The sequence below is a fragment of the Eschrichtius robustus genome, chromosome 1 (assembly GCF_028021215.1).
Source record: "Eschrichtius robustus isolate mEscRob2 chromosome 1, mEscRob2.pri, whole genome shotgun sequence".
Lineage (NCBI taxonomy): Eukaryota > Metazoa > Chordata > Mammalia > Artiodactyla > Eschrichtiidae > Eschrichtius > Eschrichtius robustus.
Genome location: NC_090824.1, coordinates 173,210,318 through 173,227,219, shown reverse-complemented (window position 1 = coordinate 173,227,219; position 16,902 = coordinate 173,210,318). Strand labels below are relative to the sequence as shown.

Here is a 16,902-nt window from a genome sequence, read left to right as displayed (position 1 = left end):
TTATATCAAAGCTCCAAAAAGTGATGTATGAAAATTCAATTACAATATATTTTTTTCTATTTCTGGTGTGTTAAAATTCCCCCTTCATACAAGTAAGCTAGAATATTGTAGAATGTTTTGCTGAAAAAAAACAACAATTTTGGAATAAACTTCACATTTGTTTCATGAAATAATGATTTTAACCAGTAAATAAAGTCAAGAAAGAAGCTCCGGGAAAAAACAAAAAAGAGTGAATGGATATCAACAGACTGCCTCTTTTTAGGAATAGAAACCCGACAATTTTGTTCTCAAATATCAACAACAGATTAGTAAGACATTAATTTTTACAACTAAATATTTTGTTTCTAAAGACTTCTGGCATTTCATAATATAGGAGGTGATTTATTTTAACATTGTAGTAGGTAGCATAATGGCCCCAAAACATGCCACTTCCCAATCCCTGGAAACTGTGAGTCTGTTGTGATTTGTGGCAAGGGGGAATTAAGGTTGCCAATCAGATGACCTTAAAATAAGGAGATTATTTTGGATTGTCTGGGTGGGCCCAGTGTAATTACAAGGGTCTTTAGATAAGGAAAAGGGAGGCAGAAGCATCAGATCCAGAGAAATGGCATCGGAAGAAAGACTTGGACCAGCCATTGCTGCCTTTGAAGTTGAAAGGAAGGTGCCATGAGTCAAGGAATGTGGGCACCCTCTAGAAGCTGGAACAGGCAAGAAAAAGGATTCTCCCCAAAGCCTCCAGAGGAAACACGCCCCTGCTGACACCTTGATTTTAGCCCAGCTAGACCAAAGGTCCCATAAAAGTAGGGGCCATGTCTTTAGTCTCTGCCTGAAGAACTAATTTCTAAAAATTTACCCAAAATTTAGCAGCAGGAAAGTACGTAGCCTGTCCTAGGAGCTCAAAAAAATTTTATCCAACAAGAGAGTGATTATGAACACATTGCACTCCTACCTTGGAAACCGATTACAAAATTATTATAAAGTGTTACAAGTATTGTAAAATGCTTTATCACATAAAGCAAGTAATTCATGACCATGGAGCAGATAAAAGGTCAGACATGGAGCCTTGAACTGGATGGTTCTGTGTTGCAACCAACTGAGTAAACCGTGGTTTAGTTTCGCAAGTTACCAAATCGTTCACAGAGAAACAGTAGCTTTTGAGTTGCTGTTAAAACATCTGAAACATATAAAACGATTAAAATTTGAGTAATGGCTACCCTTAGAAAAGAAACATTTGAAGAGAATAAATGTTGTCTTTGGCAGTTTCTAGGTTATATTTTTTTCCCTCTTCATTTTCTCATTTCCACCTGGCGATGAACCCTTTTCCCATATCCTTCGACATTCTTTCTGTATCCCCTGTCAGTCTTGTTCCTTACACATGGTCAAGAAAAGTCATTCACTCTCAGTGTGATTTTAAGAAAATGGGTATTGCATTTTAAGCATTTTGCTGAATTTGGAACATACTTTTCTCCCACTGCGGTATTTCAGGCATCAGTGAATGCATGCTGAGGATGATGGGGTGGGAGGGAAGGTCCTTTCTCTGCCTCGACTCCAACTTAAAATTGCACCATGAGTCAGGGGGCCAACCTAATGACTCATTCTGCGGACATTTTAATCTTCAGGATTTTTCTATTACAGGGAGCAGAAACAAAATTCAAACTACATGTATTAAAAGCATAAGTGAGAAAAGTAAAACTTCTAAGCCCTTAGAAGAAGTATAGTATCGCTGTGGCCTTGAGGTATGTACAAAGTGATTTGAAGTAGCAGTTCCACTTTTTCCCATGTAATTTACAAGACTTATTGAATCTGTTCTCCAGTGACCTATTCTAGGTGTCTATTCCTGGCTTTTTCTAGATTCCTTCAGCCTCTTTGCCTCTCCCTCCCTCTGTGTTAATACACACTATCTTATTTGCTATAGCTTTGTAGACTGAATAAGTCTAAAAGTCCTTAATAAGACTTTTAAAAATTCCTGCTAAAATAAGTTTCCCACACTGTGCTTCGAAATCGCTTTGCCTGTTCTTTAGTCTTTTCTCCTTCATCTCTGTCTTAGGATCACCTTGTGCTCCTAATCTGTTGGGATTTTTATCAGAATTGCATTGCATTTTTGGAGGGGAATGACATCCTTATCATACTGAGCTTCCTGTCTATGGAAACAGAACCTCTTGCCCTTTACTTAGGTCTTTGTTAAATGCCTTTTGTTAAAGTGTTATATTAGGTTCACAATTAAGATCTCCTTTTTGACTCATTCCACTCAAATGCAAGTATATTTTCCCCACTCAAGTGACAGTTTCAGCATGCATCCGGATTTTTTTTTTTTTTTTTTACTGATTTGTGCTAGATAGATAGATAGATATAGATGTAGATATAGATATATGAAAGATAATGCATATCACTATTTCTACTATCTGTGTAGTATTTAATTATATAAATGTGTTACATTTTATTTAAGAAAACTCCTCTTGGTAGACTTGTATGTTGTTCAGTATTTGTTGTAGTCAGAAAGTGCTGCAGGGAACATCTTTATTTATACATCATTGTGCCCATGTGAGAATATAGCTGTAGGGTAATTTTCATGAAGTGAAATTTCTGGTGAATGAGTACATGCATTTAAAATATGTATAAATGATGCCAAAGTGCTTTCCAAAAGGTAAATATATATAGTATAGCTCCCAGAGCATAAAAATACCTGATCCCTGTAACTTCACAGACCTCACTAGCCTTGAGTTTTATCAAACTGTTACATTTGATAGATAATATCTCATTGTTATTTTTTTTATGAGCTTATTATTTTATTTATTTATTTATTTATTTAATTTTTGGCTGTGTTGGGTCTTCGTTTCTGTGCGAGGGCTTTCTCTAGTTGTGGCAAGCGGGGGCCACTCTTCATCGAGGTGCGCAGGCCTCTCACTATCGCGGCCTCTCTTGTTGTGGAGCACAGGCTCCAGACGTGCAGGCTCAGTAGTTGTGGCTCACGGGCCTAGTTGCTCCGCGGCATGTGGGATCTTCCCAGACCAGGGCTCGAACCGGTGTCCCCTGCATTGGCAGGCAGATTCTCAACTGCTGCGCCACCAGGGAAGCCCTCATTGTTATTTTAATGTACCTTTTCTTAACCATTAATCCTGGCCTTTTTGTCTCATAGTTATATGTAAATTTGTAAAGTTTTTTTTTTTAAGTATTATTATTAAGGATTTTAGCCAAGAAGAATCTCAATAACATCTTAGGTTTTCTAAAACAACTACTTAAAACACCCAAAGTTAAACTAATTTCAGGGGAAGAGGTGATGTGCATCAGAGGTGGGCATCAGGGAATGTACCTAGAAGTAGAAATGAAATCAAAATCTACCAAATTATGTGAATTTCTGAATGGGTCATTTTAAACAGACAAAATAAAACAGAAGGCTGAAGTCAGTGTGTGACCAACGTCAAAATTAAGACCTAAGATGACAAAACTATAGGACCTTAGGGTTGAAAGTCAACTGGGAGAAAATTGGGGCCTCTTTCTCTTTACAGACGATCCCATTTTTACAAGCTCAACAGAAAGACGAAATGCTTTATGAAAACTTATCAGTAGAAATGTTCAGTGGTTGCAAACAGGTGACACAGAATAAACATTTATTGAGTGAAAAAAAATAAAGAGTGCTAGGATTGCAGTTTGGGTTTTAGTCTGAGGCTGTTTCCCCTTATTTCATGTTATCAGCACTGAGTTTGTTGACATTTTATACCTTTCCTTCATGCCAACTTTGGAGACACTTACTTTGCATTTCCAGCAGTCATCACTTGATTGCTGTTTATGAAGGATTCAGAAATAAGGGATTTGCAAAAGCATGCATTTTATTGATGACATGCAATCCTGGAAAACAACATATTCAGTTAAACTACTTCATATTTTTCTTCTGGAGGTAAAAGAACCTTGACGTCTTGTTATTAGTTTGCTAGGGCTTTGTAACAAAGTACCACAAACTGGGTGGCTTAGCACAGCAGAAATTTACTGTCTCATCATTCCGGAGTCCAGAATTTGGAGATCAAGGTATTGGCAGATTGGTTCATTTTGAGGCTGTGAGGGAGAATCTGTTCATAGCTCTCCCCCAGCTTCTGGTGTTGCTGGTAATCCTTGGGTACCTTGGCTTGTAGAAGCATCACTTCAATCTTTGCCTTCATCTTCATGTGGTCTTTTCCTGTGTGTGTCAAGGTGCCTAACTATCTCCTTTTAAAAAGACACCAGTCATACTGGATTATCATTCTAACTTGTTTACCTCAGTACAAACCCTATTTCTGAATGAGGTCACATTCTGAGGTTCTGGGGGTTAGGGCTTCAACATATCTTTTTGGGGAGACACAGTTCTACGCGTGACACTCCGATATTCACTTGATTGCCTTTCTGTGTCCCAGGCACAGTCTATTCTGAGAATGCTCACTTGCTAATCTTACTAACACAACGTTTCATTATAACATAGGATCTGTTTTTGTAACACAGGATATTGCATAGACAATTTTTGATGTTTCTTTTCTACCTTGCAGAGATTTGTGTTAATGTAAATTGAGATTACATATGAATGTTAATATTATGTTGGTGCTGCTCAAAATAATTATGTATAAATTCTTAGTGTGTATGTGTAGGTCAGCCATCAGTGAGGTTTATGCTGTGGAAACATTCTACTGAGTGGCAATTGCTGGATTTATGTAGCATTCTTCAGAGATCAAAATTCTAGAACCTTCCAGTGCCTCAGTTTCCTGCACAATCACAGCAGGGTTAATAACACCCAACTGTCTCCCCCAAGATCACAGAGATGTTGTGGGTCTAACATTTATCACCCAAATTCTCATCAGAGGAAAGGTATTTGCACGGAGTATGTTTGTGTCCTTACCTTCTCATCATTACCCTTGTTTGTCCTGGTTCAGCTGGATTCTCCTCTGAATAACTGGTTAACTGCAGAATCCTCTGCATTGTGGAGAGGTTTTTGTAGGCTTTGGTTACTTTTCCTTGCCTTATTACCCTTTACGTTGCTGTCAAAGCGTTTCGTGTTAAAATCAATTGCACCTGTCTACTTAGCGTTCTTTCTTTAGAGCCTGGAGGAAGGGGCAGGGAGATATGAGTCCCTTTGAAGTCGTGGGATGGGGGAGGGGATGGGTGGGATGCGGGAGTCTAGAGAATGGAGGAAACAAAAGCTCTGAGAAACTGAGGTCAGACTCGGGTCCTGCATTCTTCCAAGTCCCTCCCATACCGTGCCTAGGTGTGTTTAATCCCAAATGCCCTTGACAGCCCACAGCCGCCTGCCGGCCCACCCACTCATGCTCTGCCCTCCTGGAGCCAATCCCTGAGGTTCGAGAAGGCCACGTGTGTATTCCCCCCCAGGCACGAAATGCCGGTGGGGAGCTGCCCTGCGGATTGCTGGGGATATTCTGGTTGGGACCGTTCATAAGTAAGAGCATGACATCATGGAATCGTGGCCCTGGAAAGCAGGTGATGCAGCCCTCGAACCTTATCCACGAAGCTACACAGCCCGGGGCTAGGGCACCCGGCAGGAGCCTGAAGCTGGACGCCCTTCTCACTTCACTGCCCGAGACCTGCTAATGGACGCCTGAGTACGCACAACCTCCATCCCGGAGACCAGCGCCCCCCTGTGGCCAGAAGACCACGCAATTCACCTGGCTCAGCGTAAGTCCGCCCCTCCCCTGCACACGCCCGCCCCTCCCCTGCGCAGGCCCCACCCCTCCCTCCGCTTGCCCGTGGCTCTCAACCCCGCCTCTCCGTCGCCTCGCCCTCCCCGCCCTCGAGTCCCGTCTGCCGCAGCGGGGCCCGCCCCCTTCCTCGCCAGCCTATTGGAGGGGCCGTCGCCCTGCGCGCTGACCAATAGGGTGGCGGCCGGCTCGTCCCGCCCCGCGCTGTGCGTCGGGTTAAGTGGGGTCACGGCCGGCGGTGCGCCGGTCACAAGCCATGTGGCGCAGCGGGTGGAGGACCAGGGGCGTGCTGCGGAGGCTGAGCGGCCGGTGAGAGACAGCGGGGGTCGCGGGGCGGGGAGGAGGAAAGGGGGAAGTTTGTGGGGAGCGAGGAAGGGGAGGGGGAAGTGAAGCGGGGAGGGAAGGTGGGCGGCGAGGGCGCCGGGAGCCCGGTGGGCGGGCGGGTGCTGGAGGCCTCGGGGTCTCTCTCTGGTCTGGGGTGCCGCACCTCAGCTCCTTGTTCTGGGGCTCCCGGGGTCCCTCCGCCTGGGGGCTCCTGCACCCCGGGGCTCCTCTGCTGGGGCCTCCCGCACCCCCGGCCCTCTCGTCTGGTGGCTCGTGCACCCCGGGGCCCCTCGCCCGGGACCTCCCGCTCCGAGAGGCCATCGGGATGGCAGAGCAGCCCCTCCAGGGGCCTCCCCCCCAGAGGAAGGGAGTTCCTGTCCAGTTACCAGGGTCGGGGTGCTGCAGCCAGGAAAGACTGGGATATAACCGTCGAGGACCTGGCGTGACCCCGCTCACCCCGGGCCTCCCAGAGCGGTGGCCCTGCGTGCAGGTTGTCGGGGCTTTTGAGGTGAAGACTGTCCTTGGTGTGGATTTTAGTGCGAGAATAAAATTAGGCGGTAGTTACGGGTCTCATTAGGCGTTAACTCCGTTTCCCGGTGTGTAGTTGTGGGCAGGGAGGCCTCAGGCCCCGCACCTGCGCTTACTTACCTGCGGCCTTGATGAGAGTGGCGCCTCCGGGAGTGGAGGAGCTTTGTGTTTAATGAGAAGGTTTATGGAAAAAGAGTGTGTTTAGCTGCAAACCCTGAATGAGAATCATTTCTTTTGAGTTTGTAAAATAGGACAATACCTTTTAAACTTTTTAAACAAAGATGAATTGTTTAGTTTCATGCTAATTCACAGAATCTTGTTGAGTTTGTAAAATATAGCAACATTTTACGTTTTAAAGAAAGATGAGTTGTTTAGTTTCACGCTAATTCAGAGAATCTTGTTGAGTTTGTGGTGGAGTTTAGCTGCTGTTAGCCCAGGGGAGGGAGCAGGGGGGTGTCTGTTGTTGGGCTGCCCTTATTGGTGTTTTGGGTTAAAATCCTCTAGCTCATAATTCTAAGAGTGGCTAAATCGGGGAGGGAGATGCTAGTTGTTTATAGAACATCCCCATACTATTGCCTGATATTGAATGAGTCAGTGTATTCTGTGCTTATCTTACATAAAAGTAGTGTTTTTGGGATACATCGTTAACGTAGAAGACACCATAAAACGTATAATGCAGTTGAGAGAAAAATTATTTAAAAATAAGCCGTGTCACCATTACCCAGTTTAAGATTACCCCTTACCCATCATACGTCATAATTCTCCTCCCTCTTAAATGAAATCGCCCTTCTGGTTTACAGAAATAACCTCCTTATTTTTCTTTGTGTTTTTACCATCCATCTATACTCCCACGATACAGCGTTGCCTGATTGAACAGTACCTGTTTAGACTAATATTGTGTCTGTCTTTTGTAGTTTTTTTGGCTTTAGCATCATGTGCCCACGTCTTTGATACATGTAGCTGTAGTCGGTTCATTCTTAGGACCAAGTTTATCAACCGAATAGTCCACAATTTACGTGTTTTCTGTTGCTGGACATCTGGGCCACTGGGGTTTGGGGTTCTTGGGAATGGTGTATGCGTGTGTGTGTGAGTGTGTGTGTGTACGGGCGTGCGCACCGGGGCATGAGCACAGGTCTCCAGAGCACGTACGTCCAGGGGAATGAACTGCTAATCTGAATAAGGCCAGTGCTCTTCCGCAGTCTCCATTCAGTGTGCACACCCGGTGGCTGTGTGTGAGTCCCTGGTAATACTAGACTTCTTGGTTTTCACCCATTTGGAAGGTACGTAATGGGACTTTATTGTAGACTGAGTTTATTGTGATACTGTGATTTTGACATGAGTTGTTTTCTACGCAAGGGAAATTGGTGTCATAATTGTATTATAGTTATTTATGGACACGTACAAATAACAGGTTTTCAACATTTATTTATTAGTTGACGTTGCATGAGTTGAGATAAAACTGAAAGAACTTTAATGGAAATTTCCTGGAATGTGTTTAGAAGATGCAGGTTTTCATTTTTCTTTGAATTCTTTATCCCATGACAGTGTTTTCATTATGTTGCTGAATTATGTTAGCCAGTCTCCCTGCAAATCATGTAACTTTGATTATTTTCCTTAAACATAGGAGCGCCAGCCTCGGAGCATGGAGGTGGGCGAGCACCACGGCCTGTGAGAGGGCGCTGCTGCGGTACCGGGTTGGAGAGAAGATCCACGGCTTCACAGTCAGCCAGGTAGGCCCTGTGTGCTCTTCCTGTGTCAGGTCCCAGAGCAGAGACCGCAGGAGTTTTCATCTGTGTCCCCAGGCCCTGGCTTCCTCCTGTTTCACAGCAGGTGCTCAAAGGAGCGGAGTTTGCAAATGAAGGGATTTTCTGTCTCTTAAATGAGTACAGATCCCTAATCCCTTCCCTGAACCCCTAGACGCCTCACATCTTTTCAGAGCTCAGAAAGTAAATGAACGCGTTTTTGTTTCTGCATCAGTCATGACTGGTAATGAAGACTGAAGGCCCCACATCTATTCAGGTCAAGTTTCACCATCGGCTGAGTTTGCTCCAAACTTAGGCAAAATCTTTCTGTTTTTGAGCCATTTGGGTTTCAGGATTATAGAAAAGAGATTGTGGGCCTATAGGTACTTAAGTTTATGTAAAAATGGATTTTATTTGGTTATTGCTTTGTTTGGCTTAAACTTTCACATTGTTTTTTTCTTTAATGCTATAATTGAAAACAATGCACATCACATAATTGACTGGTTGCTGGTTTCACACTGTGCTTGACACTCTAATGAAAACAAAGGCAGGCAGCTCACAGTCAGAAGGACACGTGTGCAGGTGCAGGACAAGGAACAGCATGCTGAGGTGCAGAGAGCAAGAGGAAGACGCAGGAGAGGGGGCTGCTGGGCGCTGGGTGGGGACGGGTTTGTGGAGCAGGAAAGGAGAGCCGCCATCTGTCTCCAGGCAACGGGAGCGGGCCCAGCGCAGGGGCAGGTAGTGTTCAAGGCAGGGTCCAGGAGCTTTGAGCCACTTAGAGGGGTTCATGGCTGTGGGCGAGAGCATTGTGAGGCCCCTAAAGACTTCTCAGGGGACTTGGGATTTCTAATACAGTTGTGGTTAATAATACCTTGTTCAGAGGCTGATTCTTTTCCTTTATGTTTCAAGTTTTGTAGAAACTTAGTTTATGATAAGCTATCATGCTTTTTAGAAACAGTTACTGTGAAAGCTGTTTAAGAGGCAGACTGGTTTTAAATTCATTGATCACATCTTACAAAGTACAGTTGTGAGCTCTGAGGTATAAGTGATTTCGAGACGTAAATGATTTCATGGGTATAACTTACGTGGGCATCAGTAGAACACTTGAAGCACATAGCTTTTGTGGCAGGGCCCCCAGAGCAGGCTCAGGACACCCGAGTTCTAATCTCTGCCCTGCCAGTAAGTTGTCAGCGAAGACAGGTCAGTCTCACGGCTGTGTGGTGGTTACGATGACCCGGTACTGCGGTTGAAGGAGAGGGGCCTTGACACAGTTGCTTTAGTACCAAGGACAGTGGAAGTTACAGAAGCACGCACGCACACACAACCTCCACCAGGGGTGAGAATGGGTTTGCCTCTGTGGGGAGTGATCTGTATCCTCATGGACCCTCCCACTAGGAACATGTAACTGGCGATAGCCCCAGCTCACCGCCAGGAACTCATAAACCAGGAGAAGCAAAGTTTAGTCCCAAGAACATCCTTCCGGTGCCCCAGGCTCAGGTCCATCCCCGTGTTTACCTCCCGGCGGGGCTGTTCTGAGCGTCCCCGGAGATGAAGTGTGCGAGAGACACCACAGACATTCCAGACGAAAGCCTGATCTCCTTTGGGGCAGCCTGGTGTGACAGAAGGGGTCTCAATCCAGGCTCTGTGGTCTTAGCAAACTGCCTCATCACCCTGATGGGGTGGGAACGCTTGCTTCCCAGTGTTACCTGTGGCGCAGTCAGGAAATCCCTAGGCAACAGTGAGCATTGAGGAGAGAAGGTGTGGGTGTGCCTTGTCCTCAGCCCCGGGTCCTGCCTGCCTGGTCTGTGGACTCTGGACATGGTGGTTCCTGCCAGTACTGCCTTGGCCTCCGGCAGAGGAGCTGGTCCCGCAGCCGTGGATGCACTGTCACCGTCCCGGACGCCTTTCCAGCCGAGTTGAATTGTTCCTGTTTTCCTCGTTGGTTCAGGTAACGTCTGTTCCTGAGCTGACGCTGACCGCCGTGAAACTCAGCCATGACAGCACGGGGGCACAGCACTTGCACCTGGCCAGAGAGGACAGAAACAACCTGTTCAGGTGTGTGCTGCGTCCTGAGGGCACGGCCTGGATGCTCTGCTTGGAGCATCTACCGCACCTTCAACAGTTTAACCGGGAGAGTCGAGGAGTTTCCCTCCTCCGCTCCCCACGGCCAGGCGGTGGCTCACTGGGTGTGGACCTGTCCCCGCAGTGTGCAGTTCCGCACCGCCCCCGCGGACAGCAGCGGCGCCCCGCACGTCCTGGAGCACACGGTCCTGTGCGGCTCTCAGAGGTACCCCTGCCGGGACCCCTTCTTCAAGATGCTGAACAGGTCGCTGTCTACGTTCATGAACGCCTTCACGGGTGAGGCGTGGTCTGGGGACACAGCCCTGCCTTCCTGCAGTTTCTGAGATGGCAGGAGGGGGTGGGGTCTTGGCACTCAGGAGACTGGGGTAGATTTCCCATTCCCTGTCTGGAGGACGTTAGAAGCGTAATCATTTGGGAAAGCCAAATTGTGGTTGATTATAAAACCTGGAGTTTTAGGAGAAATGTGTCTGAGTTTTTTCTGGAAAAGGTGACAGCCATTTTCTTTGGGGAGTAGTGTTATAAAGCTCGGCCTCTGGAGCTTAGGTTAGCGGTGATGGTGCTGGTGTCTGGGTGGTGACTGCAGGAAGCCGGGCAGTGATGGGCCGGCGACGGGGGCGGCTGGGCACACGCAGTGGGCGCTCTGCAGGCCAGGCCGTCCTCTGGGCCCGCGGGTGACCCCGGTGTCAGACCTGCCACCTGGAGTGGGTGCTGCTGCCTCTGTGCCCCTGCTAGGTCAGGCCTGCCGTGAGGCTGAGACGGGGCTGAGGTGGAGGAGTCCTGCAGGAACTGCTGTATTTAAAATCTCCCTCTTCATTGTGTCCAGCTAGTGATTACACCCTGTACCCATTTTCCACACAAAACCCCAAGGACTTCCAGAACCTCCTATCCGTGTATTTGGACGCAGCCTTCTTTCCCTGCTTGCGGGAACTGGATTTCTGGTATGTTGTGATTGGTTAATTGATCTTTACCTTAATGATAGAGTGACCGTCCCCATGTAATTGTTTGTTACTCTTTAGTCAGGAAGGATGGCGACTAGAACATGAGGATCCCAGTGACCCCCAGACTCCCTTGGTCTTTAAAGGAGTCGTCTTTAACGAAATGAAGGGAGCGTTTGTGAGTGTTTTCCTTTTTCATGTTGGGTTAAATTATCTTACTGTATAAAGTGTTGAAGTACGAATAGGCTTGGTAGCTAGTTGGCGTCCTGCCATGTCACAGTTTTCTCACTGTGAGAACTGGAATTAGCGGGCGCGGTGCCGTGAGCAGGGCCGCAGGACAGCGAGCTGGGCAGCAGTTCCCAGCTGTGGTGTGGGAGCCACAGTGCCCTGTGACCTGCAGGGGCTCAGCCAGGTGAAGACCGCGTTCCTGACGGTCCCAAGACCTTGTCTTTTCCACTCTCTCTTGCCCGAGTATACGGTGGGGTTTACAGATCTAATTACAAATCAAGTTTTCAGTAAAGACTACTGCATAAAGTGAATGTCTCAGTAAAGCGGGTCACAGGGATTTTTTTGGCTCCGGTGCGTGTAAAAGTTATGTGTACACTTTACTGTAGGGTTTAAAAGTGTGCGGTCGCACCACGCCTGAAAAAACATCGTACACACCTTAATTAACATCACTTCATGGCTGAAAGATGCATCAGTGGGTGTCCTCATGTACCACGAGAACAGTTGTCCTTGCGGGATGTTGGTGGGTGTGCTCCCAGGACGTGGCTGATTTGTTGAATTACATGAACAGTGCCTGCGTTGGTCTTCACGTACACGTGTACTTTTACTTAAGACAGATAACGAGAGGATATTCTCGCAGCATGTTCAGAGCCGCCTGCTTCCCGACCACACGTACTCAGTGGTCTCCGGAGGGGACCCCTTGTGCATCCCAGACCTCACGTGGGAGCAGCTCAGACAGTTCCACGCCACACACTACCACCCCAGCAACGCCAGGTGACTCTGCCTTGTGAAGCTCAGTGCCAGGTGTTTGCTTTCCTTGCACTGTCATGCTTCTCTCCAGTTCGGCTTGGAAAGGTTTGCGTAACAATTGTGTGCGTTTAGACACTCCTTCGGGTCTGCAGCAGTAACTCTCACACTCCCAGCACAGTGAGGGTCCAGCCTGCCCGCCCACCTCCTCTGCCGGCCCAGCTTTGTGCTGAGGGGGTGACAGGGGAGGCTGGCAGGTCCTCCTCGCAGGCTGACACGGTCCCTGGAGAGGTGCCCCCGAAGTGGCGGCTGCATCATTAAACCTCAGAGATTTACTTCCTGATAGATTGCTTGTGTTAGACATCGTTAATAATAAAACGCTAATAGCCGTGTTTGCAGATACATTAAGTGTTCATGTAAAGTCATACTTGCAAGATTATTTTAAGTGTGAAACGTTTAAATTTAAATTATGAAAAGTCTAAAGCATCCAGGAGAGTGTAGAGAGTAGAACGACGAACTCCGTACACTTACCGCGTAGCTTCGTCCTTTGGACGTGTGCGTAGGTACACACAGATACGCATAGATATGTTCGAGGATGTTCTTTTACGTAAGATAATACCATTTTCACGTTTAACAAAATAAAAAATAATTGATTAGAACCACCTATACCTCAGCCCAAATTGATTTTCCAGTTGTCTCCAAAATGTTTGATCAGATGAGGCCCACAAACTGCCTTTCCCCGCCGTGTCTCCTAAGCACCCTTTCTAGTGGAACAGTGCCCCCTCCTCATTCTCATGGACTAGTTGAAGACATTAGGCCAGGCCCCTTCTTGACTTTCTCGCCTCCTGGGGTGTCTCGCCGCTTCTCTGGTATCAGCGGACGTGCTCCTGTGTTTCCTGAGAGCTGGACGTGGGTCCAGAGACTGCCTGCACCCTCGTAGGTGATGCCTGCGTGCCTGCTGCACCCAGCGGGAATGCCAGGGCTGGTAGGATGGTGATGGCGACCTCCCCCCACTGAAAGCCCCGCTCCCCCTGCGGACCCAGGCCGGCTGCTGGATCGGCGTGCTGGCCCCGAGAATAGTCACGCTCCTCACAGCCTGGGAGCGGCTCTTATGTTAAGTGATAATTGTTGCCTGGAGCATTTCCTGTGATAGGGTTTGCAAATTTTCTAAAGAATTCTGTAATTTCTTCTATATTTATTGGCTGGGTTTCTGTAAAGAAGGGTTTACCCTGAAGTATGGTTCTCCCGGGAAAGGCGGGGGGTGGGCAGTGGGAGTGAGGTTTCCCTTGGCTGTCCAGTTTTGGGGGCTGGCACTCCTCCAATGATGACAGAAAGGACTTTTTTTAGTCTTGTTTGAATTATTTCATTTTTTAAAATATCATTACAACCTCATGGAAACGTTTTCCTATATGTGTATATTTAAGGTGTGATCAAGGGAAATTAAAATAAATTTTTTTAATGCTCAAATTTGCCCCACTGCGGCCTAAGGAAGCTCCTTGACAGTCATCCTGTCTTTCTGAAGGTCTTTAGTCTTCAGTAACTTCATTGGTTTCTGCCCCAGCCCCAAATCTAGGCTCAGCCTGCTCCCAATCCGTAGCTGGCCTTTTCTCCAGGGAGTTCTGGAGCTAAATGCAGATGGGCATATAGAGACTCTGTTTGGACGGCACCAGGGGTGCTTGTTGCCACTGGATTATCACATTCTAAATTCCGAATGGGAGATGTGACGGGATCTTGAGGATGCTACTTCCCTAGCCCTTAATCGTAGCTCATACAGCATTCTGTTACAAAGATGAAGTCTGTCATTGTCTTCTTTATCCCCGATGAATTATATGTTGTCTTGAAAACATGTGTGACCTGAAACTTGTAGCCTAAGTTTGAAGTTTGTGAATTAAATTTTGTTTGGTAGTCTTAGGTGGATTATTGTGTTACTGTAGCTAAGGTCTTAAGTATTTTAATGTGCAACTTATTTGGTTTTTGAAACACCTTTATAGTAGATTCAAAATGAAGAGCAATTTTTGCCAGACTACATTTAATTAATCCCTTTTGTACAATTTGTATTTTGTTTGAACCACATCTTGTAAAAAGAGCAAAAGCCTCTTTGGTGTTTGTGGTTAAATCAAGTGAAAAAAGGTGTTCCTGTGTGAAGTTCACTTCAGCGTGGAAAGTGGCGTGTTATCGGCTGTCATGTCCTGCACACCCTCCAGTTCATACTAAGCCGTCTGTGTTGATTTCTAATCTTTTAACCTAAAATAGACTAAGGTATTCTCTCAAAATTTCAGGTTCTTCACTTACGGTAATTTTCTGCTAGAACAGCATCTGAAACAAATTCATGAAGAAGCACTGAGTAAATTTCAGAGAATCAAGCCACGTACCGCAGTGCCAGCCCAGAAGCCTTGGGATAAGCCTGTAAGTGCCAGGTCCAGAGTCATCAGTGTCACCAGGCCTGTCAGATACGTGACATGGAGGCGCGGGCATGTGTTAATAGGGTTTTCAGATGCCGTGGGCTGTGCCATGTACGTAACAGCTTCTCAAGCTGGAAGAGCAGTTATTTGGGAGGAAAGTTAATCTAGTGAAAGGTATCCCGTGGACTGTTTTATACATCAGGTAACCTGTGCTTGTTTGAACCCCTTCACACACGCTCTGTCCTCTTCCAGAGGGAGTTCCAGGTCACGTGTGCCCCGGACTCGCTGGCCGCGGGCTCCTCAGAGCAGACGACCATCAGCGTCAGCTTCCTCCTGCCAGAGTGAGTGTGCGTAGAGCTCACGCTGCCGACCCAGTGGGGACGGGGTACCTGGGAGGTCGGGGGCGGAGGACGCTCCACTTGGGCATAAGTGAGTGGGTGGTAAGAATTCGGGAGTCCAGCAGTGGTAGGTGTGGGGTGTTTGTTTATAACAACGTCTGGGATGGTTTGGGTTTAGTGTTGGGGTCAGGGATGCCTCTGTGCGTGATAAGAGCACTGTGAACTGTGGCCTTGAAAGAACACTGTTCACACGACTGTAATCCCAGAGGCCTGGGCCCGCAGGGCGTGTGGGCAGGAAGGGGTCCTGCCGCGCTGTCGGTGTCTGCCCTCTGCAGCTGCACAGCCTGACCGAATGGCCCCGTTTCCTGTGTGTCTCTCATCTGCGTGTGGGCGGTGCGGTTATACTGAAACAGTGCGCGTCAGAGTGCTGGGCACCCTGTCGTGTGCTAGCATGCGATGTGCAGCTCTGTTAGCCTCAGGGTTTGGGAGCCCCAGAATCCCAGCATATGAGAGCTTTGAAAATCAAAAAATACTCTCTTTATCCATGTAACTGTTAAAATAGAGGTTGAAATGCAAGAATTTCTAGTAGAACTTCAGTTTTGGGGGGAAATAAGTGTCAATTTAGTAGTGATTTTAGTAATTTTGAAAACATTTATAAGGGCCAACCGTTTCCCTTTTTTTCCTCCCCCTCCCGTTTTTATAAATGAAGCATCACTGACACATTTGAAGCCTTCATGCTGAACCTTCTGTCTTCACTCTTGATCAGTGGCCCCAACTCCCCCTTCTACAAAGCCCTCATTGAATCTGGACTCGGCACAGACTTTTCCCCTGACGTTGGGTACGTTTTATTACCAGATCAGATCATTAGTCCACGATTAGGGGCAATTTTGACATTTCACAATGTCTGGACACATTTTAGGTTGTCACAACTGGCAGCTCATGGGGAGGGGTCAAGGGTGTAGATGCTCCACATCCCATAGTCACAGGACGGCCCTCTTCCCGCCCCAGCTATGGTTCCAGGACAGGCTGTTTGTGTCCCCTGCAGGGGACATTTGGCAAAAACAAACAAACAAACAAAACCCAACAAGGTAGCTCTTCCAAGATCTCAGAATGGCATACTGCTGCCTGTTTTAAAAATCAGGCCATTAAATATTCTTTGAAATCTTAAGATTTTGTAAAACTCTCCAGATTTATTCTGCCTTAAATCTAAAATTTAAATTGTGATTTTTAGAAATGTTAAAAGGACATGAATGTAAATGTGACCAGTTGTATCTGAGCAGCAAATACCCGAGGACGCTGCTTTACTGGCTTTCTCATGGGGGAGTCCTTGCCTGTGTCCTGTAGAGGGTTTGATCTCAGTAAAGCATCTTATAAACGAGTGATGGAGGCTGTACAGATTCTAACGCATTACCTGCTTTTGTATCCCAGGTACAATGGCTGCACGCGGGAGGCCTACTTCAGCGTGGGCCTGCAGGGTATCGCAGAGAAGGACATTCAGACAGTCCGGGACCTCGTGGATAGGACGCTGGATGACATCATCGAGTATGTGCGGTGTCTGTGGGGCTGGGCTGGAGTCCCCTCTCCTTAGTGCAGGGGGCACTTTACGTCACAGAACACACGCTCCTTCATGGGAGCTGCCTTGTTCAGAAACATGGATTTCTTCTCAACATCTGAGTTCTTGGTGTTTCTATAGGAAAGGATTTGAAGATGATCGAATCGAAGCATTACTTCATAAAATTGAGATACAGATGAAGCACCAGTCTGTCAGCTTTGGACTCGCCCTGACGTCTGTGTGTATTGCTCAAACGCCTCATTTCTCTTTTTTTGTTACCTTTATAATTAGTGGTTCTCGAAAATATAGATTGTTATTCACAGCACCTTTCATTTGAACCTTGAAAGTTGTG

At 46.9% G+C, this 16,902-nt stretch overlaps 1 protein-coding gene across 2 annotated transcripts in view; it reads left to right on the top strand.

Moving 5' to 3' along the window:
* The first annotated feature begins 5,905 nt into the window (after positions 1 to 5,905).
* The window catches only part of PITRM1 (pitrilysin metallopeptidase 1), a 32,162-nt gene continuing 21,165 nt past the window's right edge, over positions 5,906 to 16,902 (top strand). For both annotated transcript variants that reach the window (XM_068559571.1, XM_068559573.1), the window contains exons 1-12: positions 5,906 to 5,984; positions 8,152 to 8,257; positions 10,218 to 10,324; positions 10,476 to 10,627; positions 11,175 to 11,289; positions 11,368 to 11,464; positions 12,125 to 12,285; positions 14,538 to 14,664; positions 14,913 to 15,001; positions 15,708 to 15,836; positions 16,427 to 16,540; positions 16,692 to 16,788. In XM_068559571.1, coding sequence (XP_068415672.1) covers positions 5,932 to 5,984; positions 8,152 to 8,257; positions 10,218 to 10,324; positions 10,476 to 10,627; positions 11,175 to 11,289; positions 11,368 to 11,464; positions 12,125 to 12,285; positions 14,538 to 14,664; positions 14,913 to 15,001; positions 15,708 to 15,836; positions 16,427 to 16,540; positions 16,692 to 16,788 — 1,347 coding nt within the window. In that variant the 5' untranslated portion in view covers positions 5,906 to 5,931. The remainder of the gene's footprint in view (positions 5,985 to 8,151; positions 8,258 to 10,217; positions 10,325 to 10,475; positions 10,628 to 11,174; positions 11,290 to 11,367; positions 11,465 to 12,124; positions 12,286 to 14,537; positions 14,665 to 14,912; positions 15,002 to 15,707; positions 15,837 to 16,426; positions 16,541 to 16,691; positions 16,789 to 16,902) is intronic.